This window comes from Chelonoidis abingdonii, chromosome 3 (assembly GCF_003597395.2).
Source record: "Chelonoidis abingdonii isolate Lonesome George chromosome 3, CheloAbing_2.0, whole genome shotgun sequence".
In the NCBI taxonomy this organism is placed as follows: Eukaryota; Metazoa; Chordata; order Testudines; family Testudinidae; genus Chelonoidis; species Chelonoidis abingdonii.
In genome coordinates, this window is record NC_133771.1 from 122,531,559 (window position 1) to 122,555,996 (window position 24,438).

General features: G+C 38.9%; 1 protein-coding gene across 1 annotated transcript in view; it reads left to right on the forward strand.

Annotated features, from left to right (window-relative positions):
• TIAM2 (TIAM Rac1 associated GEF 2) overlaps positions 1-24,438 on the forward strand; it is a 226,628-nt gene that overhangs the window by 176,199 nt on the left and 25,991 nt on the right. Inside the window, exons 16-23 of the mRNA XM_075064570.1 lie at positions 12,488-12,667; positions 14,457-14,525; positions 14,913-15,038; positions 17,486-17,594; positions 18,197-18,376; positions 20,159-20,277; positions 22,335-22,447; positions 23,240-23,288. Coding sequence (XP_074920671.1) covers positions 12,488-12,667; positions 14,457-14,525; positions 14,913-15,038; positions 17,486-17,594; positions 18,197-18,376; positions 20,159-20,277; positions 22,335-22,447; positions 23,240-23,288 — 945 coding nt within the window. The remainder of the gene's footprint in view (positions 1-12,487; positions 12,668-14,456; positions 14,526-14,912; positions 15,039-17,485; positions 17,595-18,196; positions 18,377-20,158; positions 20,278-22,334; positions 22,448-23,239; positions 23,289-24,438) is intronic.

Here is a 24,438-nt window from a genome sequence, read left to right on the forward strand (position 1 = left end):
GTCCTTAGAGAACTTTCAAGAGGTGGATCAATCTGCTGATCATAGAAGAAAATCAGTAGTTCAGCACCTATATAAAAGGAAGATGAAGGATGATTAAAAATGATACAGTCAGAAATCAATAGCTTGAAGAGTTTACCCCCTCTCCCTTCCCCCCCATGGGACAGACTCTGTTCTCAGTCACTCCAGTGCAAGCCCAGGAGGCTTCCGTGATGTTAACTGGTGTTAGCCACATTCTATTACTGGTATCTCCATACCTTGTAAATGTTACAGGGAGGCAGAATATTTCCCTCCAATCAATTTCTGATTATTTTTTTTGGAAACCACATCATCCTCGCATAGGGCTTGTTTTCATTGATTCTATTGAATTCAGTGGATTTTTGGATCAGTCTTTTAAATTGTAACTTAGGTTTTTGCTGTCACCATAAGTGCTTCTTTTTAATGTTTTCAGCTGTAGTCTGTGAGTTAATGAGAACAAATATATGGAGAATACCTATCTCATAGAACTGGAAGGGACCCTGAAAGGACATCGAGTCCAGCCTCCTGCCTTCACTAGCAGGACCAAGTACTGATTTTGCCCCAGATCCCTAGGTGGCCCCCTCAAGGATTGAACACACAACCCTGGGTTTAGGATAAGGGTTACCATCTCTGTCTCTAAAGAATATGAATGGCAAAGCTAAGATATTTTTGTAAAAAAGGAGTGTAACTGGAAAGTGTTAAAATCTCAATGGTTCCCATAGTTTCTCATTCAGCAATTAAGAAAATTTTTTTGAATACAGAACAAAGCTCTCTGTGCACATGTGTGTATGAACATGTAGAAGAAAGAATTCAGTATTTTGTGATGCTTCAAGATATTTTAACTGAAATTGTTAATTAATATCAAATATTGTGATCATTATTGATTTTTTTAAATGTCTAGACTTAAAATTCTTAATTTGTCAATTAAACTTTGAACAAATAACAGTATCCAAAGATATTTTTAAAACATTTGCTGTGAAGTGAAAATATTTAAGTCAACAATCAGAAATAATGGTTCACATTGTCCATCAAATTCTTGAGAAATAAAAGACCAAATCCCTCACACCCTATGCGCAGATGTGTAGATCAAGTGAATCAAGCCTGAAATAGTAATACCTAGGGATTTGTGAACAGTTCATATTACAGAACCTGAAACCTACCCTAAATCAGGGTGGGTGCAGTTTAACGTTGTATGTGCAAACTTCAACCCATGTTCGCAAATGGTTCAGGTGTATGTTGTAAATGCACCCAGTCCTTGCCCTCTCCATAATGGATCACTGCGTCCTCTAATCCAAAAGTATGTTCTGCGGGGAACAGGATTCACCCTCTACCCTCATGTAATAAGGTGGGGAAAACAGGAAATGCATTCTTTAGCAGCGGCTTAGCAAATGGGCACAGGAACAAACATGTCCCATAATTCTTAGCGTACTATCCAGGGAAGCTCTAGAGTTCCCTAGGAACAGCATGCTGGGGAAGAAAAGCCCTTCATACCTAGCTTGTGATTGCTATGGAATCCCAGGGTTTCTCTAGCCAAAGTGCCTACTCATAAGGTGTCTCTCATTGCCACTGTGCTCATTTAAAGACCTGCCGTAGCATGAAAGCTTCCAGATTCCTCTGTACTATAGAATATAGAATTGTGTGTGTGTGTGTATTTTAGAAGGGATATAAATCCTCGTGATTCAAGCTACAAGCTAATAACAAACTGAGGGTTGTTTAAGAAGAAACTCCCCTGTTAGGCACATTATTCCATAATTGCCCACAACATGGATTTCTTGCATCTTCCTCTGAAACATCTAACACTAGTAACTGTTAAATACACACAATGTTAGTAGGCAAATCACTGGTCTGATCCAGCTTGGCATGGCAGTTTTTATGTTCGTTTCTAGCTACGTAGCTTTCTGTCAGTGGTATGAAAGATGGCAAACGTGTCCCGACAGGGAATCTGCACATTACTTACAGCAAAAGGGAACATACATATTTCTGTTAATCTTAAAATAACTTTTTCCAAGGTGGTTCATTATTTTATGTGTAGATTCTGATGGTTGATTTTTTTACGGGGAACAGAACTTGTCTGGCTATCACATTACTAAAAGAAAAAATAATTTAAGGTTTGTTTTGTCATTTTTCACTTTTTTGCTATATCCAGCTCCTTTCTAGAAAGAGCTGGAAATACTATTAAAACACTTGCATTTAATTTTTTAAATGAATACATTTTTTGAAAAACCAGTTAATTGGTGACATCATTTAGCTGCTATGTGGCTAGCTAATAATCCAGACTTAATTAGCAAGTCTGGGAAACAATACCCTCCTAATACGGAATTAAAGGAATCATTGTTCTTTAATCAAGAATAAAGATATTTCTGAATTTAGGGTTTAGCACACTTGTTTTCAATCTTGCTGTATGAATTGAGTAGTTACTGATCCACTGAGAAAAACAGATTTTTTAATTGCCATCATTTATGCTGATGCAGAAAAAAACCAGAGGAACAATCCCTCTTTCCATATAATTGCACCTTAGTGAAGGTGATGCTGAAGACATAGCTTGCTTGATTCTCAAAGCATTAAAATCCCATAGACATTACCGTGGATAAGGGGATTGAAATGTTGCTCGACCCTTTGAAAAACATCACCATCATTGTAACCACTACATAGTGTCCTTTGGTTGAATCTCCCCACTTTTGGCACTCCAGTGCACCTCATGTCTTGCCATCATCTAAGGACAGACGTGGTCAGTCAGCAGGACAGGAGGTGGGTACTACCTCCATGCGCTCAAAATCCTCAACAGTACTTAATAGTATGTCAGGGATTAAATGGTTTGTTGACAGGCAGCCACCCTGCAACAGGGCCTTACAAAAAGGTTAATCCTGAACTACCAGCTGGGAGTAATAAACTGAGAAGAGGTGGAGGGAAGTTGCAATAATTAAGAGAGCTAAATTATTCCCTTGAAGCAGGCAGAAGCAGTGTGCATGTATCCAAGGGCAATATTTGGAATATAGTTTGGGTTAAAAATGGAGGTCCATGGGTACTATATTGGGATAGGGAGAGGAAAGTGTAGCATTTAAGGGCCCACTCCTGCCAGATGCTGAGCATCTCCTCAGTGGTGCTGAGTGCCTCCACAGCAGTGGGCCCCAAAAGTGTTAGTAAATAGAAGGAAACTGGGGAAGGATGTCACGGCTTTTTATTCCACTGGTAGAGCACAGCCAATTAACTAAAGAATTGTTTATTCGCCATGTAACTCATTGGCCCAGCACCTCTACTAATGGTATAATATCCTATAACATTTTGCCTAAAGTCACATTTTATAATTGATCTATTTACTAACAGGATATTTTTGTGAATTGGTTAGCATGAGACATAGAGTGCCCTTTCGAGCATGGATTTATTAATGAGCAGCATAGTTTAGAATGTTTATCAAACTAGAAGGTTCAAATAAAGGACAAGCACAGTTATATAAACAAAACATCTAGCAAACTGCTCCTTTCTTTTTCCATTTCAGAGCTCATTTGTAACCCACACCACTTAGTGGCAAATACACTTGACAGAGGATTGACATAATTGGTAAAATCACATTGACCTTCAGGGCAGTCCCTACCCCATGGGTGTTTTAGGTATCTGGCTAATTTCCTTAAAGCACCTGATGTATTTGTTTAAATGGTAAATTTCACTGGCACCATAGCATTCTATTAGCAGGTATGTCTCACGGGAGATTCGGTCTTCATAAAACCATATTCTCTCAAACCATGACCTGTCATTTACAACTACACTCTTTTCTTTAAAAAAAAAAAAAAACTGTTATCTGAATGCTCTTGGCATTTTTTCCATGATGTTGGAAGTGTTTTAAAAGTGAAGGTACACAAGGAATTCTGTTTACGTTCCTGTGCAGTATTTAGTCCAATTAAAGCTGAACACCAATAGTATCTCAAATTTTCATTCATCAGCTCAAAGGATAATCACTGCAGAGCATTTTTGCATGTTTCAGTTGTTGAGCTCAGAGTAAAGGTTAATAGTGTAAGATCTAAAGGCACTTACCTTGCTCAGAAAAGCCTTTTCGTTGGGGAAGTTGATGGTGGCAATCCACAATGCCTGCCTTCAGGAAGAGTAAAACCAGAGTTGAGAATTTAAGTTTGGGCTCACAAAACACAGCAGCAGGCAGCAGCAACTTATGGGTCTTTGCATAGGATTTTTTCTGTAGCAGGGGTTCTCAAACTGGAGGTTGAGACGCCTCAGGGAATGGTGGGGTTATTACTTGAGGGGTCGCGAGCTGTCAGCTGCCACCCCAAACCTTGCTTTTCCACCACCGTTATAATGGTGTTAAATGTGTTTTTAATTTATAAGAGCGGGGGGGGGGGGTCACACTCTGAGTCTTGCTATGTGAAAGGAGTCACCAGTGCAAAAGTTTGAGAACCACTGTTCTATAGTAAGTTCTGGAACTGTTTTCATAAAAGGGCATTTATTTAACAAGGTTAGGATGGTGACCAATTATACATGCACTAGGGACTGCATGTTTCGTAAGATGAATGGTTTTGTCATCGCTCTTAATAGGAGTGAAAACATAAGTGAACGCTACATCAAATTACTGTAGCTAGTATTTGAATAATAGATTTCTAGAGAGGTGTCTGCTCAATAACTAGCTTTATTACAATGGTCTGTGTTTCAAGGTATTTTTTTTAACTTTATTTACTTAAGTATTCTTATTTTTTATTTTTGTTGCACCCAAGTAATGGCATTTTTTGTGTGTGTGTCTGTTGCAAACAGGGTATCTATCAAATGATGATTCAGATCACAGCAGGAAATTGTTTGTTTTACCAAAGGTTCACTACAGCTTGGAAATAACCAAAATATTAACATTTAGTTCCCTTTCTGAGCTTTCTAACAAATAATCTGGGACTGCACTTTTATCTGCAGGAGAAGCAGAGGCTGCAACCCTGGACCCGTCAGGGGAAATAGATTTTAAGAAAGTTGTGACACTACATAAACAACAGAACAGCATGCAAACCCCCTGCCTGAAATCTTCTGATCCTTAAATTGCATATGTTAATGGCTGACTGCATCAGAATAAGCAGAGGGGGAAGGAGGAGAAAGGCAATCTTTTTAATAAGGTTATAGGATAAAAATACAGTAGGGATTCAAGGAAAGTTATTATGTACACTTCATTATTATGTATAGATTGAGAGGTGCCATCTTTTTCTAAATCAGGATGTCAGTCTACATGTCTGTCTATCTGAATAATGCCATCTGAAATTTTGCATGATATGGTAAAGGCCTGGACCCTGGATCATTGCAATGATTTTCTGTTTTGCCTTTGACTTCAGTACAAATTGGATCAGGTCCCTAATTTTCAGAGGTGTTAAACAAAACTCCTGTGAGTTCAGTGGGAATTGCAGGTGCTGAGCACCTTGAGAATGCAGGCCTAATTGTCTTACGTAACAGTTCACTGGATGCAAAATTTTGTGCATTTCAAATACTGACATGTTGTATTGTCACAAAGGGCTGTTAGATATTTAACACAGAGAATGCTACTTGATCAGCAAATATCTCAGCAGTTTTTTTTAAATAAAGTTGGTATTAAAACTTCTCATGTTTTAATTAGAACAACTTTCCCTTGTTAACATTATTTTACGCTCTTCATAAGAAGAGCAAATCAGTGTTTTTACTAATAGCATTAGAGTTCTGATTAAAATTTCTGAAACTTGGAACTTCAGAGTTAACCTTAGCTCAGCTCAATGTGTCTGGCTATTATAAGAAATACTTATCGTTGTGTTTTCAACCTCTATTTACTGGGTATGCTGCTCCACCCCTAAAGGTAAATCTGAACATGCTTAGTTTGCAGATCAGGCCCCAAGCACTTATATGAGATTTGCTTCTCTTTAATCTACTTTGCTCTTTTACTAGTAATATTTTAATTTAAGAGCATAATCTCAAACTGAAACAATCCTAAACAAAACAATGCTTCCAGATAGCATCTTTTCAATTCATACTGTGATATTTGGAAGGATATATTAGGGTTGTATTTGTTTGCCTGCACTTAGTCACACCTTCCTGTACTTTTTAAAAGAACTGATGGTTTTCAGACATGATTGAGATTTTTTTAGCAGTACCAGCAAAGGTCTGTTTCAATTTATGAACAAATGCCCCTGGAAAGGTAATTACATTATCATAAACTAAGCTACTTCTTTTAGTTAGTGGACAGACAATTCTATTTTGTTGTTGTCCTCAAATTAAAAAAAAAAGTTATCCAAGATACAAAATCCTGAAACGGTCCATTGTAACTGACCATCTGAAATAACTAGAGCTATAGCAGTACAAGAGTTCTGCTGTATATGTTTTTATTTTTTGTCTCTTACCCCACCTCCAGTCCCACCTATTATCAGTAACCTCAGTATATCTGCATTGAAAAGCTCAGTATGGTAGTTCTCACTGACAGCCAGCTTACTTTCAGTAATTCCCAAACTTCAGACATTTTTTCAGATTTTCAGCCAAATGAATGATTTAGTAGAATCTATATACTGTCTATAGATGCACAGCACCTGAGGAGTTTATAGATGATTTTTTCTAGTGAAATGTGGTTCCCTAAAAGGTTCTGCCTACAGTCACCTGTCCCTTAAGAAACTACAACTTGCAGATTTCTATGCTTGAAAATGGCTTTGAGTGGAAAGCATTTTCCATTCATTGGAGGGGGGCGGGAAAGAAGATCAAAAGTATTTGAAATAGAAAAATCATGTAAACTGGGTCTACCCCGTCTAGGGTTTAAAGCAAGTGGAAATCTTATAGGCTTCTCCTAGGGTTTTCTTCTCCCGCAAGAGCTGATACTAGAGAAGGCATTAGGCATACTGTTCATTTCTTGGAATCCCACTGCTTTTCTTCTGTTGACTAGCTGTGTTGCTAATCCAGTCTCATTCCTGGAAAATGAGAAGCTACTGGTACATCAGGCAACTAACCAGATAAGGATTCGAGTTTAAAGTGTGTCACTTTCTTTCTCTGTCAATATGGTAGTAAAGTGTCATTCTGTTTCTTCATTATGATAAATCAAGATGATTCACCTTCAGATAATAAATTGAAAGAATTAATTACCTCCACATAGCATTCTTTCTAAGAGTACACGACTGTGAAACCAAAGCAAATATACATCAGTAACAGACACTGTACATATCATGCTCTGTCTCTCATACTGTATACCAAGTGATGGGCTAGTCTACATTTTATATATGTATTTATATATAAAAATTTTGTTTAGGTTTCACACTTGTGTATTTTCTCGGTGTGTGTGAGTGAGAGAGAGAGAGAACCTCCCAACGAAATGTTATATTAAGGAATTTTTTAAGCCTATTCAAAAACATTTCTGTTAATCACTTTTTTCCAAACAAATGCCAGCTAGCTGGCAGAGCAGGGATTGGAGTACACGTGGTGCTTAAATGAGAAATGGTAAAATAAACAACACAAAGAAGGTAACACTAATTAACCTCACAGAACACCGGTTTTCATTCAATATCATACACTATCAAGTCACAGGGTGTCAGAGGGCAGCCATGAAATTGTGCTGGAGCTTAACCAGTTCTGATTAATGTCATATGCTCTTTCTCCAATTAATTTTGCATAGATTTTTACTCTGCAGGGAATGGCACAGCTTCAGCCTGCCATATGCATAAATGCCAAATAGGAAAAAAAATACAAAAGGTTAATCGTAGCTTCTTAGTAAGGGGATTCTTTGTTCGGTTAAAAAGGATGTTCTCAGAGTATTTTTTTTCCTCTAATACATGTTACTCAGTGTTTTTGAGAATCAGACATGACTCATAACCAAGTGACAGGATAAGCATCACTGCTAATGTCTGCTTGGGCCCAAACTCACGGGTGAATCTGGCAGTATTAAGCACTGGCATGTTACATCTTTGCCTAGAACAAATCGCTCTAAAGGATCAATTAAGATATTCCCTATTTACCTAGAACATTGTAGCCAAAATATAGGGAAAATTGTATTCCCATTTCTTAAAGCAAAATGCTTAGAACCAGATTGTGAGCAACCACAGAGGTGAGAAAGGAATTTCTGCCCCGTTGCATGACTCCTCAGGGACTTTGCATAACAGCAGCCTCTGGGGTGTCCTCCACATCCCTATGGGGTGGTGAGGAGAGTAGGGGAAAAGAAGCAGGATCATGACCCAGCGCCCTTTACATCAGCTTGTACAGGTAGACCTGGTGTGGTGGTAGAAGTGTTGTACACAGCCATGTTGGAAAACCTGTTAAAATGGTCAAATTAAACATGACACAATTAGGACTGTCTCAGTTCTATCCTGGAATCCTGGTATGCAAATTTATGGGCCCTAAATTAACACTCATTACCTGGTCTCACTTGACCTTTGAAATCTAACATAGTTGTTTTTTAAGATATCATAGAATCATACAATATCAGGGGTGGAAGGGAGGGGGATCAGATAAGTGGGAAGGGAAGGGAAAGGGAGTGACAGAAACTGAGCAGTGGAGAAGAGGGATGGCTGTGGAATGAAACTAAGGTGAAAAGACTGTAAAGGGAAGATTATTTCAAAGAATTTCAGGGTTGGAAGGGACCTCAGCTAGTCTAACCCCCTGCTTAAAGCAGAGCTAATCCCCAGACAGATTTTTGTCCCAATCCCTAAATGGGCCCCCCTCAAGGATTGAACTCACAACCCTGAGTTTAGCAGGCCAATGCTCAAATCTCTGAGCTATCCCTCCATCCTTGGTCCAGTTTAATCGTCACTGTGCATTGCCAAAGGGCTGCTTGTAAATGACTAAGCTATGCCAAAGGCTAGACAGACTCATGTTTGGCCATAGGATCAATGCAGCCACCTTCTCTCTGCCCTTTCCCCAGATCCTGCACTGAGCATAGCTCAGCTGGACCTGGGCATCTGCTCCCCACTGAATTATCTGAATTGTTATTTGTGTAATACGGCTTGGATTCAGATTAATAACAACACCCTGTGAAGCTGATACAAAGTATCATTACTATTTAATGAGCACCAACAATCTGCTTAGCATTGTACAAACGTAAGGAAGGACTAGCACATTCCAGGAACCCGAAGACTAAGGCAGAGATTATCAAAGTCGTCTGGGTAAAGCTGAGGGCCATTTGGTATCCGAATCCCCTAGGTGGCTTTGAAGAGCTCAGCCTACATCAAGGACAGGTCAGATACTATACTTACCATGTTCTGCATCTTGTATTGTATACCAAGTGATGTATTTGTCTAGATGTGGCAAAGGTGGTGATGAGGAATCGGCATAGGAAGGCTTTAGAGGAAAAGTGTGTTTCAAGGAAGGATTTGAATGTAGTGTGGGAGGTCACTGAGTGTGTGAGGAATAGTCGGCTGGGCCAAGCATAAGGTGCAGCAGGGAAAAAGGAGCAAAGACAAGAGCTGAAGGAAGTTGTGAACTGCACATTGAGTGGGTTGGAAAAACACAGGTAGCAGGACAAAATGTAAAGCAGGAATTTTATGCACAGGCATTGGTTTGTTGTTATAGAGTTGCTCATGAATGCTGGGCTGCTGGTCCAGACAGAACACAGTGGACCTTTCATGGGAATGGGACACATCCACCCTTATTGAATTGGCCTCGTTAGCACTGACCCCTCACTTGGTAAGGCAACTCCCATCTTTTCATGTGCTGTATATTTATACCTGCTTACTGTATTTTCTACTCCATGCACCTGATGAAGTGGGTTACATCCCATGAAAGCTTATGCCCAAATGAATTTGTTAGTCCCTAAGGTGCCACAAGGACTCCTCGTTGGTTTTACTGCAGAAACTGTTCTGCAAAGGTCTGCATCCTGTACTGCTTTGCATCTAGTGTGGCCCTTTGCAGCTGTGCAAAGTGTGCAGTGCAATGTAGGTGTCATTGAGTAGCATTTCATACTTCCTATCAGGTGTAAATGGCTGCAACCAGGAATGAAGAATCTGCCCCCAGGGAGTGCACAGTCCATGTGCATCATGGAGCCAAGTTCTGCAGCGCCCCACTTCACAGGGGATGACAGTGGGCAGAAAGCTGCCCTGACATTTTAATAAAAGAAATGCATGAGATACAACAAGAATTTAGTCAGGAAGAGGGTGGGAAAGCTCAGTTCTCAAAGCTCATGGTCCTTCTGCAAAATCCCTTCAAATAATGCTGCAACATCCCACGCCCCTTTCAGGGACTTACAGAAGATGACACATTCAACATTAGTGCTCAAATGCATCTTTATATAATATGTATATAATTTATTACACATTTTTTTCTTACAGAGTACTACTGTGCTTTGCTTATAGCCTTCAGTAGGCTATCTAGTAACCTTGATCAATGGTTGCACTCCCAGGGATGTCAATCGCAGCTGCCCACACACACTTTGAGCTGTATTTCGCCTGAAGTCTAAGTCATTATGACACAAATGTCAAACTTTCTGACATCAGAAACAAAGGAGACAAAACTCAAGTGTTTTGGAAATTCATCTTCTTGTAAAGGTTCTTAAAATTAATCCTTGATTTGCTAAGTGCAAGGAATAGTTTTTTTTTCAAAAACTGCTATTTTTAATGCCACAGAGTTGTGTGTGATTTTTGACAAATTTCAGCACGACAAAGCTGGAATCTCAACAGATGCCATTCGGTGTATACTGTATATTGTCCAATCCTATTTCGTTCAGTAAACATGGACCTTTACTAGATTCTACAATCCTGAGAGCTGTCATTTCACAGGGATTATGTAGTAGATGCTTGCATGCATTAGTGATGCAAGGTACTGTACGCATTGTGTGAGAATAATAGCCATTTAAAGCCAGGGACTGGAAAATCCTACACTGATACGGTGTGCATTGCAACTGTTTTGACATTTAAAAAAATTATATCTGGATGTTAGGAATGCATATTTATTTTGTCCAATAATTGATTGGGATTTTATAGTGTAATTTATGATGTAATTATATGATGGATGTTGCCTAATTGTTATAGGAAATGTGGCAGAGAACTGTGGCTACTTCCCTAAAGATCAGAACTACTGTTTATTTATCCATTGGATGACACCATAACATGGCAAGCCTTTGTAGTTTCTGTTTCAGGTTTTAGCCTGACAATATCGCTTAGGACACACAGCTCTATATTCTGGGATGAAGTCTGTGCTGTGCTGAGTTTGGACTCAGAATAGCTGAGAAGGGAAGGGAGTGGAAAGGAGCCATCTTTCTGCATCTCTAATGTTGGGCCAGCTGAAATGACCTTTGAAGTAATTTAGAGCAGCCTAAGGGCTGCTGTATATTGCACTGACTGCTTTGCTGAATCAGTGCCTTAGTTTAGAACCATAAAGGAAGCATTTGTATACAGAGACACACACGTGTGCAGCGGATTTCATTTATGGTTTGGTCTCCTAAATAGAATATAAGATATGGCACAACATTTTGTGACAATCCAGTATTAGTATTAGACACTCCACGTACAGTATTAGTAGTGCAAGTATTTGAAAACGTGATCACTGGGGGGAGAGGGGGAGAACCGTTGATTGTGATACAAGGAGTAGGGTAGAGTTGGACAATAGAAAATATAGGCTGATTATCATGAAAAATTGTCTAAGAATGAGGACTGTGGAATAGGCTTCCTAAGGCGGTAGTCATATACCACATATGCGGAAGTTGTCAGATACCTAAGTGCTGCTCATGGTATAAAGTTGTAGTCAGACATATAGGAGTGTTGGAAATCCTATTGCTTGTGTAATGTAAAACTCTGCTAGACTAAGCACTCTGGGGTATGTTAGGAAACAGTCTTGCACTGTCAGCAGGCATCCTCCTGTTTTCTGCCATTTTTTTCCTCTAGGATTCACTACCCTTTTTGTTTCATCTCCACCTTTTCATCCTGCCTGAAAAACTGTTTTTATCTCCTTTTTTACTATGTTTACAATTTTCAAACGTGCCTAAGTCCCATTTTCAAAAGTGACTTTGACACTAAGGAGCTCAAGTCTTATTGAAAGTCAATAATCTGAAGCAGATGATAAATAAAAACTACGTTTTGCTAGTAAAAAGAAAGGTAAACAACATTTTATTTTCTGTTACTTCCTAGCTCTCTGGAGTGAATGTGGCAAAAAAGAGGAGCAATAGATCATACAGAAAGTAACTTCCGACAATACTTAGTATCAAAATAGATGTTGCAAAATTGAGCATGATCTTGCACACTTCAAACATCCATGGAAATCAATACAAAAAATGCTGGTTCAGGTCACTAGAAAATTGCAGATTTTACTGTTTTGATCTATGAAGCAATATTTCTTGTAAAGGACCACGTTATGCCATTGATTGTTTTCTTTTATGCTGTATTATACCTTCAAAGCAATAGGGAGTTATGCTTAAAAAAAATCAATGGCATGATATGGCCCAGTGAATTTAGAATAGGAGCAAACATGAATCTGTGAATCCCCTTTCCTTATAGGAAGTTCTAAAAAGGCTGCACTTACATTTTGTGTCATATGTTTTCAAATGTATCTACTTTTAATCCAACAGAGCACCGAACAAATCACTACATTGTGTCAGAATTTTCCTGAAGTCCAGGCAAACAGCATGGAAGGACAAAAGGACAGCCAGGATCTACCCCTGAGACCACTGGGACGAGCTCTGTCTGATGCAGATAGGTTGAGAAAGGTCATCCAAGAACTTATGGACACTGAGAAATCATATGTCAAGGTAATAGCTAAATAGGTTTTTTTTTCTGTATTCTTCCTGTTGAGCTCTACAGTTGTTTGCATACTATACTTGTACATTTTCAGGCTTATAGGTGTATAAGCTCACCACTAAAAGGGCCTGAGCTTGCTTACATGAGCATTCACATCACCTTTTGTGAGTAAAGGCTGCAGGACTGGGCCCTAAGATTTCAGGTTCCCAGGCAATTTGAGATGTATTCCTATATAAAGGGGAATGTAAATTCATGGGCAGAGGGCATCTGCAATATCTGAGGATTCAGATTGTCCTGTCAGGTCATCCGGTGGATTTTGCATTCCTTCTCAAGAATTTAAGCTTTCATATATTTTTAAAGATTGGCCTTTCTGGTTACAAAGAATGTCTTTTACCATGGAAACTAATGCATTGGTCAATGCATGGTTATTTTTTAATCGGCAGCCGGGGAGACTAAAACACATAATGCACAATTTCAGATGTTTCTGATAGTATTAATTTGTTTAATTAGTAAATAAGGCCATACCTTTTCTTGAATGCATGGCCTTTCTTTGACTAGACCCAAGCTAATTAATTCTGGATTCCAAAAGCAGTAACTTCAATTGAAAGTCTTGTGTGAAGCTTGGATTTGTTGACCTTCATCAAGGAAGAAGCCTGTTCACAATCCGCAGTACTGCCAACCTAACACTTAAGCTCAAAATATATGCTATTAGGTGCAGGTATTTTCTGGAATCAACATGCATGTGGAAGTCTGGGAGGGAAGGTTCCCACTATATTTACATTAAAAATCTCAATTATCTCCATCTATTCTTCCTCGAGCAAACTAGGTATATCTACATAAAATGGATCCTGAAGAAGTCCAACTGCTCTTTTTTGTATAGGGACCACTCTAATCAATGCTCAGGCTTTGCCCATAGATTGTAGGGCTGGAAGGTCATCCAGAGAGGTCATTGAGTCCAGTCCCCTGCCCTCATGGCAGGACCAAATCCTGGCTAATATTTGGATGCATCCACTTATATGCAGGCATTTGGTAATCAAATAGTTTCATCTTGATCCCCCAAAAAGCAAATAGCTTAAGGATGACAATTCAGATGCTTTTTATCTTGTGGTTTAATATGGAAATCATTGAGGTGTGGTGTAATAGCTGTCAAACATCCCAGATCAGGCAAGTCAACATTTTTTTATGCAGGGCTCTCAAGAAGACACACATTCTGCCCTCTCTGTAAGAAATTCTCCCACTTCTTGTCTCAGGGTCACAAAGCCCTGCCGCATTGACCCACAAGGCAGCCACGCACTTTGATGTGACATAGTAAGTCTTCCAAAGTAGCTTCAAGTCTGTGAAGAAATGACAGTAAAAGCCCTTAATCATGTTGCCCTGAAAATATAACAAAGCACTTTAATGTGTAATAAGATTTAAAATCACTACACATCATTTTGATCATTAATACTAGTATTTAACGGACCTGCTGCTGTTCACCCAACTTGTATGCTTATGAACCTTGATGATGTTCATGTACTTCAGTATTTGTGTTCTTCATAAAACCATGTTCTGTAATATTTTTATACCTCTCTGCCCTAAAACAATATTTCTTTGTTACACTGTTCAGTTTGGGATTATAAAACTGATAAAGCTTCAGTATTCGGTTCAGATTAGCTTGTGTCTAAACTAAAAACAATTTTTAGTGTTGCAAAAAAGTGAATTGTTTCTCAGTTTTCTTGAACATAATTTTTATACACAGCTCTCAAATGCAGCACAGTTTTGAATTGTTATATAAAGCTGAGCAAATTCTTTTTCTTGCAGGATTTGAGCTGCCTCTTTGAGTTATACTTGGAACCCCTTCAAAATGAGACCTTCCTTACCCAAGATGAGGTGAGGCAATGGTTAAAAAAGATGTTTTCTTCATTCTTTTTTATTGTCTGTAAAATCACTTGACACTCGGGCTTTTCTATTGCTGAGAACATGATAGAGAAAGCAAACAAGCATAACAGAGCATATACTATTGTGTTTTTCTATTTAGCACATTAGTTACATCTTTTGTAATGGTAATTGTTCTCCTGACTAAAACATTTCTAAAAAATACTTTGGCATTTTTTAGCCACTTTTTCTTAGTGCTGGCAATCACTCCACAATTAAGAAAACAAAAAATCATTGACCTGTGGCTTCGCTTTGTTTATAGCTTCTCTTCAGTGGATTGTCTCATCATAGCATCCAGTAAAGTTGGACACTTCATGTCTGTCATGTCTGATTTTCACACAGATGGAGTCATTGTTTGGCAGTTTGCCAGAAATGTTGAATTTTCAGAAGGTGTTTTTGGAGACCCTGGAAGATGGAATTTCTTCCTCCTCAGATTTTAACACACTGGAAACCCCATCCCAGTTTCGGGTAAACATGTGGTCTTTTAACTCATTGTAATGTAGGTCTGGAAGTTTGTGCAGAGTTCTGGTATTTAGGTTTGTTCTCTCTCTCCTTCTCTTTCTCTCCATGTAGCTGTTTGTATGTTTAAAAAGCTTTACTTTTTATTGCAAAAACATATTTGAGCACCACCTGAATTTAGAAATGAAAAATAAAGGCTAATTTTGCATTTTAGTTCTTCTCTTCTCTGTTCCATGGTGCACAATGTGCCATTGGAAACAAGTAGTGATTTAGATGGTCAGTATTCTATAAACGCACAATGCTTAAAAGTGCTGTGTTCTCTTATAGCAAGGTCATTATTACTTGCCAGATTCTGCCCTGCATTATGCCCCATGCAATCATTGAAGTGATAGTGCCTAATTCACCTGCTACATGATACAAATAACCCCAATTGTAGTCAATGGAGTACTCTTACATCCAGGGCCCTGGGAGTGTAAGTGAAGGCAGAATATGGCCCACTGTATGGTTCTTCATGTGCCTTACTAGCACCACTCACTCACCACCCGCAAGAGGTGGGCTCCTATCCCATGACTGCTGTTATGGAACTAGGGGACAGTTCGCTGTGTCTCCCAGATATGCGTTGACTTCTACTAAAGAAACTTTGGGTAAAAAGACAACTTTTTAAAAATTCATTGCTAACTTCTTTTGGTTTGTCCCCTTCCTACCTCTTTTAATGGCTCCTACTTTTTTACTCTGTCATTCTGTGGATTGTTTTCTAATAAGATCTCTCTTCTGCCCTGGTAGTCCCCAGGACTCACAGTCCATCCCAATCTTACCTTCATCCAAAAAAGGAAACGCAAAGGCACCCAGGAATTACCACCTTTCAAAAAAGATGTTAACAGGCTTGAAAATCATCAGATTTTTTTTATACCTTCTTCTTGTATCAGACACTACTTTCCTTTCAACCATACAGGCGCCCATATTCATCCCAACACCGCAAGCTCCGTCACATGGTATTTGTTAGGGTTTGTGTCAGTCACAAGTGTATTCAACAGCATGACCAGTTATTAATACTTGTATAAGAAGCAATACTGTCAGTGTAAAGTAAACTTCCCGCGACCTTTCCAATGGGATAAATGGGGTTTTTGAAGAGCAAATGATTGCATGTGTTTGCATATGCAAGTTCAGGAATGGAATCCCATTGTGTCTGTGTGAAACTCCATTTATAAAATGTGCTGTTGTGAAGCAGCAGACTCATCAAACCAGATTTATTTTTGCAGACTCATGCCACAATATGATGCTGTTGGCAGAGAAAGGGATCAAAGATGAAGTAATTGGTGTAGCTGATCCAAACATACCTGGGGCAAGGAGAGTGGAGGAGTACAGGGAGTTATTTTTATATGTGCTGGAAAACTGTCTCTTCACACTTTTAAATTGACACTCAGGCTCACGCTAGCTGTGATTTTCTTTGTGGAGAAGACAGGAGGTATGGAGATGAAATGAGTAATGGAGAAACACTAGAATTTTATTATAACTACTGATTTTTGTTTTCTTGGATTGCTCTATGAAGTGGCACTTAGAAGGCAGATAATTACAGTATTAATCTTTACCTTGTATGTATTTCATTAGCTTATTTCCTAAAGATACACAATAAATAGGGAAAGCTCAATTTAAAAAAAAAAAAGTCCTTGGTTTTTCCTTTTTAAAAAGTGAATTCAGTGCTCATGAAACATGTAATTCTGACAGCATTGGAGACTGAAGTTCTCTATCATGAACAAAACTACTCCCCTGATGCACCTTTAATCCTGATCTGGAGGGACGAGTGAGGGGAGAGTCATTTCCCACACTCTCGCAGTGCTGGCTTTCATTGCTGAGGCTGGTTGCCAGTTGAGGCCGAGACTGACTATAAGATGAAGTGGTTGTTTTGGTGATGTCCACAGGGAACTGGCTGAAACCGTCCAATCATTTACTGCGGGCCACTGAACAACTGTCAAATGGGAACAAATTTTACCTACAAACCTGGATTGGATTTGAATTTATAACCTAAAGCCAAAAGACTCCATATCCTACTAGAACCCTCTCATCTATACAGCCATACATCAGAGAGGGTATACTACTTGTTTTTCAAACACTTACGCTTTGGAGAAATGCATTTCAACCACCTTTTTCAGTTGTAAACTGAGCACGTTTATAGGAAAGCCTTTGAAACAAAACAAATACAGACTCTAACAAGACTATCTGGCTTTTCAGAGTGGAGCCACACTTTAATGATCTGGTATGCAGTGATTTCAGTTGTTTAATTAGGTTTATGGCTCTATGTAGAGAATACATCCTTGCCAGCATGGTTTAGAACAGAAGCTGCCCTAACTTCAAAATGGGGCCACAATATAAACTAACTAAATCATTGCAGAGCCTTAATTAAGATTTTAATAATGAAATAAGTAAATAAATAAATATGTTGATTATCTGGGTTTCAGAAACTGTTATTTTCACTCGGAGGTTCTTTCCTGTATTATGCTGACCACTTCAAACTGTACAGTGGATTCTGTGCAAACCACATAAAAGTTCAGAAAGTCCTTGAGCGAGGTAATTCATTTTCTTGATTGATATAATTCATCTGTATGACTTTAGTTATAGTGATTTATTTGAAGATAGTTTTAGCAATTTGAGGCTTATGCCCCAGGATAATTCTAATATTAAAAAGGAGACATGGGAGGTCTTTTTATGTGAATATCTGTGATCTGTCCTTCTGCTGAAATGTAATCATGATCTGAGGCAAATAACAGAAGTTTCCTTTTGTAACACCTCCAGAGTAGCTTGAATAGCAACAGAAGCTCTTCCCATAAGTCTGTGCTATCTACAGATTCGGTTCACACTTAAAAAGAACTAACAAATTTATTTCGGCACAAGCTTCCGTGAAGTGAGCTGTAGCCCACGAAAGCTTATGCTGAAATAAATGTTAGTCTTTAAGGTGCCACAAGTACTCCTGTTCTCTCTGTAATGTGTTACTTGTAATTATTATGCTATTAAAACCCACCATTAATTATTCATTTTCTGCATTAAGCAGTGTTTGAAATGCAGATGAAAAGTGTCTTTTTTAAAAAAATGGAAGCATTCTGTTCATCTGTTCTCAAATTAGCTTCTATGACATCCCCATTGAACTGACCAGCTTCCCTTTCTATATTTAGCCAAAACAGATAAAGCTTTTAAGGCCTTTCTGGATGCACGGAACCCCACGAAACAGCATTCTTCTACGCTGGAGTCGTATCTCATCAAGCCTGTCCAGAGAGTGCTGAAGTACCCCTTGCTCCTGAAGGAGCTGGTGTCCTTGACGGATAATGAGAGTGAGGAGCATTATCATCTGACAGGTATCTATTTTCATTCTTCTATGGAGACTAAAGGGAGTTTCAGTTTAGTTTCAAGTCTTATTAAAATTGTGCTACTGTTGCAAACCAGCAGAATTTCTTTGTTGTTGGAAAGTTTTCTCAAATCCTAGAGAGAATCATACTTACTTTCCTTTCTCTCCTTTAAAAAAAAAAAAAAAGTGATTAAGAGCAAGCTGCTTTCCATTGTTTCCAGGAAAAATCCTACTGGGTGCTGGAGTGTATGGATGTATTTGGGAAAAAATGGGTATGGCTAAGAGCTGCCATGATGGTTGGGACCAAGCTTCGCACTCTGTATTATTCTTGGAACACAATCAAGACAGCTCAGTGTTCTCACATTTTTTTTTTTAACTAGGAAATGGTGAAGAAAGCTCCATCTTGTGGTTGTTATTCACTGTCGAAACATGTTAAAAAAAACTCAGCCAAATCAATGAGAGAATTGCCTGTAACTCTCATTTTAATAGAGATGGATTTATGACTTCAGAGGTTTGCAGTCTTCCCATTTAGAAAGGAAAAGGCCACCTGTTTAAGCACAACAGAAAAGGAAGTAGGGTTGATTATTTTCTAGGACCACGTTCTCCAGCTCTCACATAACCAAAACTCCCATTTGATCCTTCATTTGGATTTTAAATTACTTCAGTGGAACTTAAAAGCGCTCAGCATCTGAAGGATCAGGCTTTTGAGGAAATGTTTTATGGGTTAATTTTTTCATTTTCACAACATACAGACAGCAAAAATCTGTTGTGAGAAAGGTGAGGCTAACATGGAAGCAACGGGTTTATTAGGTATGGCCACATACTAGTTCATCTGGTTCCAGGGGCAAAACGTTCCTCTGACGTCAAATAGAGCTGGATAGAAACTTTACTGTTTATTCTTGCAGAGGATTAAAAGTAGATGCCAAGTTAATACAGGTGTCAGCAACCATGACCACTTAAAAAAGTCCAATGTGCAACTGTGCCATAAACCCCAAGAGCTGGGGAAACTCTTAAAAAAAAGAAAATAGCTTTTCTGCATCAAAAACTATCTTGAGATGAATTGCTTGTGGAATAAACTTGACACCAAAATATGAAAGGAATGTTCAGTTAAGAGTTGGCAGGGTGTGGGGAAGTGAACCTCACCTCTTCTGACCCCTTTATATATGATTATAAAATCCAGCTGAAATTCAGTGCCTTTCTTGTAGTAATAATATTTTTTTTAAAAAAGCTGGTCTATAGAATTTAACCTCACAAATGTTTTCCCCAAGATGCAACACACAAGGAGCCTGTGTGGTTGGCTACCATATTTTCTCAAGTCTTCCTGTGCTGAGCCAAGCTCCACTTTTTACAAACTCATGCAAACAGCTTATTTTAATGTGGCTGTAGTCACACTTGAAGCTCCTAATGGCCTTATTCATTGATTCTTGTTTATGCTAATGGTGCCACAACCACAGCTATATTTACTACCAAGTCATCAGGCTGAAGTTTTATATACTCGGTAGCTTTTTTAGTAAAATATTTATTTCAGTCTTTTGAGGTACTTAAAACACCAGCTAAGAAGCTCTTTGAATATGCTGATCTGCAAGTGTGGAGCCCATATTTACTATGACTAAGTAAAGTACTGATCTAGTCATAATTATTGTTGGTCATGGATCATTGTGACTTGAGACCTTGAATAATTTTGACCCTGAATAAAAATCTCTCCTAGGCTTTAATAAAAAAAAATCATGCATTTATAAAATGAAACTGAATTATTTGTTTGTTAAATGATGGATTTCTTTAAAAACTTCAGAAGCGCTGAAGGCAATGGAAAAAGTAGCCAGTCACATCAATGAGATGCAGAAGATATATGAGGACTATGGTACTGTGTTTGACCAACTGGTTGCAGATCAGAGTGGAACAGAGAAGGAGGTAAGAGAAAGAATGGAACATATATTATTCACACTTCAGATGAAATCTTGTACAATACTGTGTCTACTTAACTTTTATTGAAGTCATGAAGGGGATCTTAATTGAGAGTTCAGGATGTTCAGTTTTGTGTCTCTCCCATCAAATTTCCTTCTCACGGAGCTTGTCTATACGAACAGTGCATGGCAAGTTGGGGTGTAAATATACCTCACAACACCCTACCTCACACACCGTCCACACACTGTGGACCCTGCTGATGTGCACTAAAATTTCTCATTTCAAAGTGCACTGGGGAACTTTTAGTGCATATCAATAGGGACTACACAGATACTTTGTGCACAGCAGGGAAGTGCAAGGTAGATTTACACCCCATGCTGCAAATAAACTGTTCATATAGGTAAGACCTCAGCAGTTGCTGTCATGTTTACACAAACTGCTGCCAAAACCTTCTCTTGGTCTGCCATGAAAGGGAGATGGGAGCAGACAGCCACTGTACCTCACAGCAAGAAAACAATGAAAATCAGTGGCTCTCAACCTTTCCAGACTTCTGTGCCTCTTTCAGGAGCATTATTTATCTTGCGTACCCCCAAGTTTCACCTCACTTAAAACTGCTTGCTTACAAAATCAGACATAAAACCACAAAGTGTCACACTAGTACTGAAAAATTGCTTACTTCTGATTTTTACCATATAACTATAAAATAGATCAATTGAAATATAAATATTGTACTTATATTTCAGTGTACAATATATAAAGCAGGATAAACAATTCATTGTATGAAATTTTAGTTTGTACTGACTTTGCTAATGTTTTTTATGTAGACTGTTGTAAAACTAGGCAAATAGATGAGTTGATGTACCTTCTGGAAGGACTTCTGTGTACCCCCAGGGGTACATGTAACTCTGGTTGAGAACCACTGCTGCAGGTTATCCATGTCTCAAGGTTTGAGGTCAAATTTTATGCATGAGTGTTTAGAATTCAGAAAATGGAATCTTTTTTCATCTAAAGGATCTAGCAGGATTCATTATAATGCCTATTTCTACCATCATTCTGAATTCATCTAGTGCTGATACATACATGGCTGTTTATCAGTGCAAAAAAACATTAGTTGGTATAATGGGCCAGCACATCTGCTAGTATGAACTGCCATAGTTCTGCTGACTTCAGTTGAGCAGCCCCAGTATACACCACCTGTGGAAGTGGCTATTTTTGTCCATTAATATTTGTAATGTATTCTCTGGTGTGAGAGACCCTTAGCATCTATGAAGGGCTTTTTTTGTTACTAATATCTCAAAATTATTTGCTCTGATCTGAACTCTAGACATGAATGTGCATCCAAGTAAAATGTGTATTTATCACCCCTCTAATCGATTATTTTATTACAATATTTAAAAAGAAAACTAGCGAAAGCATAACAGATCTTGTTCTCTAGCGTCTCCCAGAACTGGGCCAACAAGCTCATTAGATTTAGCCATTTGTGGCCAATGATGTATAAGTGGATCAGCCATTTAGCTTGCTCCTTAAAAGTGCGACAGCTACTGATTTCATTGTTTTAAGTTTCATCCTGGTAAATGAGCCAAATTGTTTCTCTTCTGGAAGAGAGAAAGAACTACTCAAAAGAAAGAAAAGCCTAAGAGAACCAGTCATGTCCTAATTCAGTCAGTGAAAGGGTCTTATACATTGATTAGTCTATAGAAATGAAAGGGATGAGAAAGGAATGTCGCACGTGGCAGTATCTCAGTGACAGAACTTCAAGTCAGACATAACGTTCTTCAGCTTAAGTGTTAGTAGCAAAAATAAGCTCTAAGAGGCAAATCATCCAGCTTCCATAAGTTGTGTGCTATTATTTTTATGGGCAGTATTTTTTTAAATATATTGCTGTTTACACAACCATGGCTCAGTGATTACTTACACACAAGCGCACGCACACACACACACACACACCATTAAACACAGGCATACTTTTTATTTATCAGCTTGCACTCATTAACATTTGTGGTTGATGATTTGTTGTTAATCAAGACATTAATTGCACTTATTATTTTTATAATGTAATACAGGTCACAGAACTTTCAATGGGAGAACTTCTGATGCACTCTGCTGTTTCCTGGTTGAATCCTTTCCCATCATTGGGCAAAGCAAGAAAAGATCTTGAACTTACAGTGTTTGGTTAGTGTCCTATTAAGAGAAAACCCTAAAGATATCGAGTACATCTTCTAGCTAGTAAAATATAACTGCCATTGTACTAATGAAGACTAATTATAAAATGTAAGCTTGCTATAGCCATGTAATGGTTGGGGTGGTCCTGGATATGGAGGACAGACAGAACATTTCCTGGAAATGTTATTGAGATGTAGATGATAGAGATCTAGAGGGTTGCCATACACCATTTTGTGGCTTCCCTTTGCTGCCCTTCAGTCGCTTTTTCTGTGGGGAACAAATTCTGCACATGCTAGTGGCTAGCGAATTCCCCAGAAGTAAATTACACCAGCGATGACATGGAGTATTAATGTCATGTGCTTATAGCTAAGAGAGAGAGAAACAACGTATAAAAGGAATAAGCATGTGATTGTCATAAACTGCAGAATTGTTTTGCTGAAACAAAGGTAATTGGTTTACTCAGAACAAAAACAAAAAACCAACAATTATTCATGCTCTGTAGTTTTTCTTCATGTGGAAATTAATTTGTATTTAATTCAAACAAACTCATATTTTCAAAAGCTGCAGCAATACTTGTGTTGTCCCCGATTCTGCCAGTCCTAGCTATCATTGTTTAACCAAACTAACAAGTATAGGCTTATCTTAAGGAAGCTCAGAATAAGCCTATTCGGATAATTTGCTTTTGAAGTGACTCCTATGACAGAAGGCACTTATCAACTAAACCTTTATATCAATGGACAACGAGGAGTCCTCTGGCACCTTAAGATGAACACATTTATTTTGGGCATAACTTTCGTGGTGCTAGCGCACTCATCCTTTATCCAGCATGCATGGAGTGGAAAATACAGGAGCAGGTATAGAGTATATGAAAGGATGGGGTTGAGCTTTACTATGTGTGAGTCAGTTTAATGACATAATGCATCTATTAACAGCACCACAGGATAACCAGAGAGGAAAAATACTTCTACCAAAGTGGAAGAGAGTGGTCCATTACAGACAGTTTGACCAGAGAGAAGTGTGGTAGAGATGAACAGTTAGGGAAAAATTAAGTTATAAGTTTTGTATGAACCACACCACTCCAGTCTTTATTTAGGCACTACACTCTGGATGGTTTATCCAGTTTTGCTAAATTAATTCCAGTTTTGAAGTTTTTTTTGTTGAAGAATTGCCACTATTAGAGTCTGTTATTGAGTGACCAGAGAGGTTGAAGGGTTCTCCAACTGGTTTTTTTGAACATGTTATGATTTCTGATTTCAGATTTGTTGTCAATTTATTCTTTTGCATAGAGACTTGTCGATTTGGCCAATGTCATGGCAGTGAGGCATTGCTGGCACATGCTGGTATAATCCACACCGTTGGTAGATGTTGCCAGTGAATAGCCCTCTGATAGTGGGGCTGACGTGGTTTAGGTCTATGATGTGTTCACCTTTGACTAGATATGTGGACAGAGTTGGACTTGAGAAGGGGTTTTTTCTAGCGAGGGGTTGGCTTTGTTCTAGAGAGGTTTTTGTGGTTTTTGTTGGTGATATTTGCTATTGGTTGGGAGGGTTGTCTGTAAGCGGGCTCGGCCTGTGCCCAAGGTCTGTGAGAGTGAAAGGGATCCCCACTGCGTCCCTCTCCCAGCATCTGCTCCCTCACTGAGGCCACCCATACCCTATGAGCTTTTATCCCCCCTCCCAGGCTTTAGATCCCTACTTGGGCGAGTTTTCATTCTCGCTGGACGGGCCCCTCGGCAGAGTCCCATTAATGGGTTGGCACCTAATCACCCCAAGCCCCTGTGCATCCAGATCCCCCAGTGAGCCACCTGCACCCTAATGCCCACACAGAACCCCCTCCTTCCCCCCAAAACCCCCACACCCACTGTGGAGGACCCAGTCCCTGGGAATTTTTCCCCACGTGCTCCCCACACTTGGTAAGCAACTCCCATCTTCTTATATTTATACTCTCTCCTGTATTTTCCACTCTGTGGCATCGCGCATGACGTGGGTTTTAGCCACGCACGAC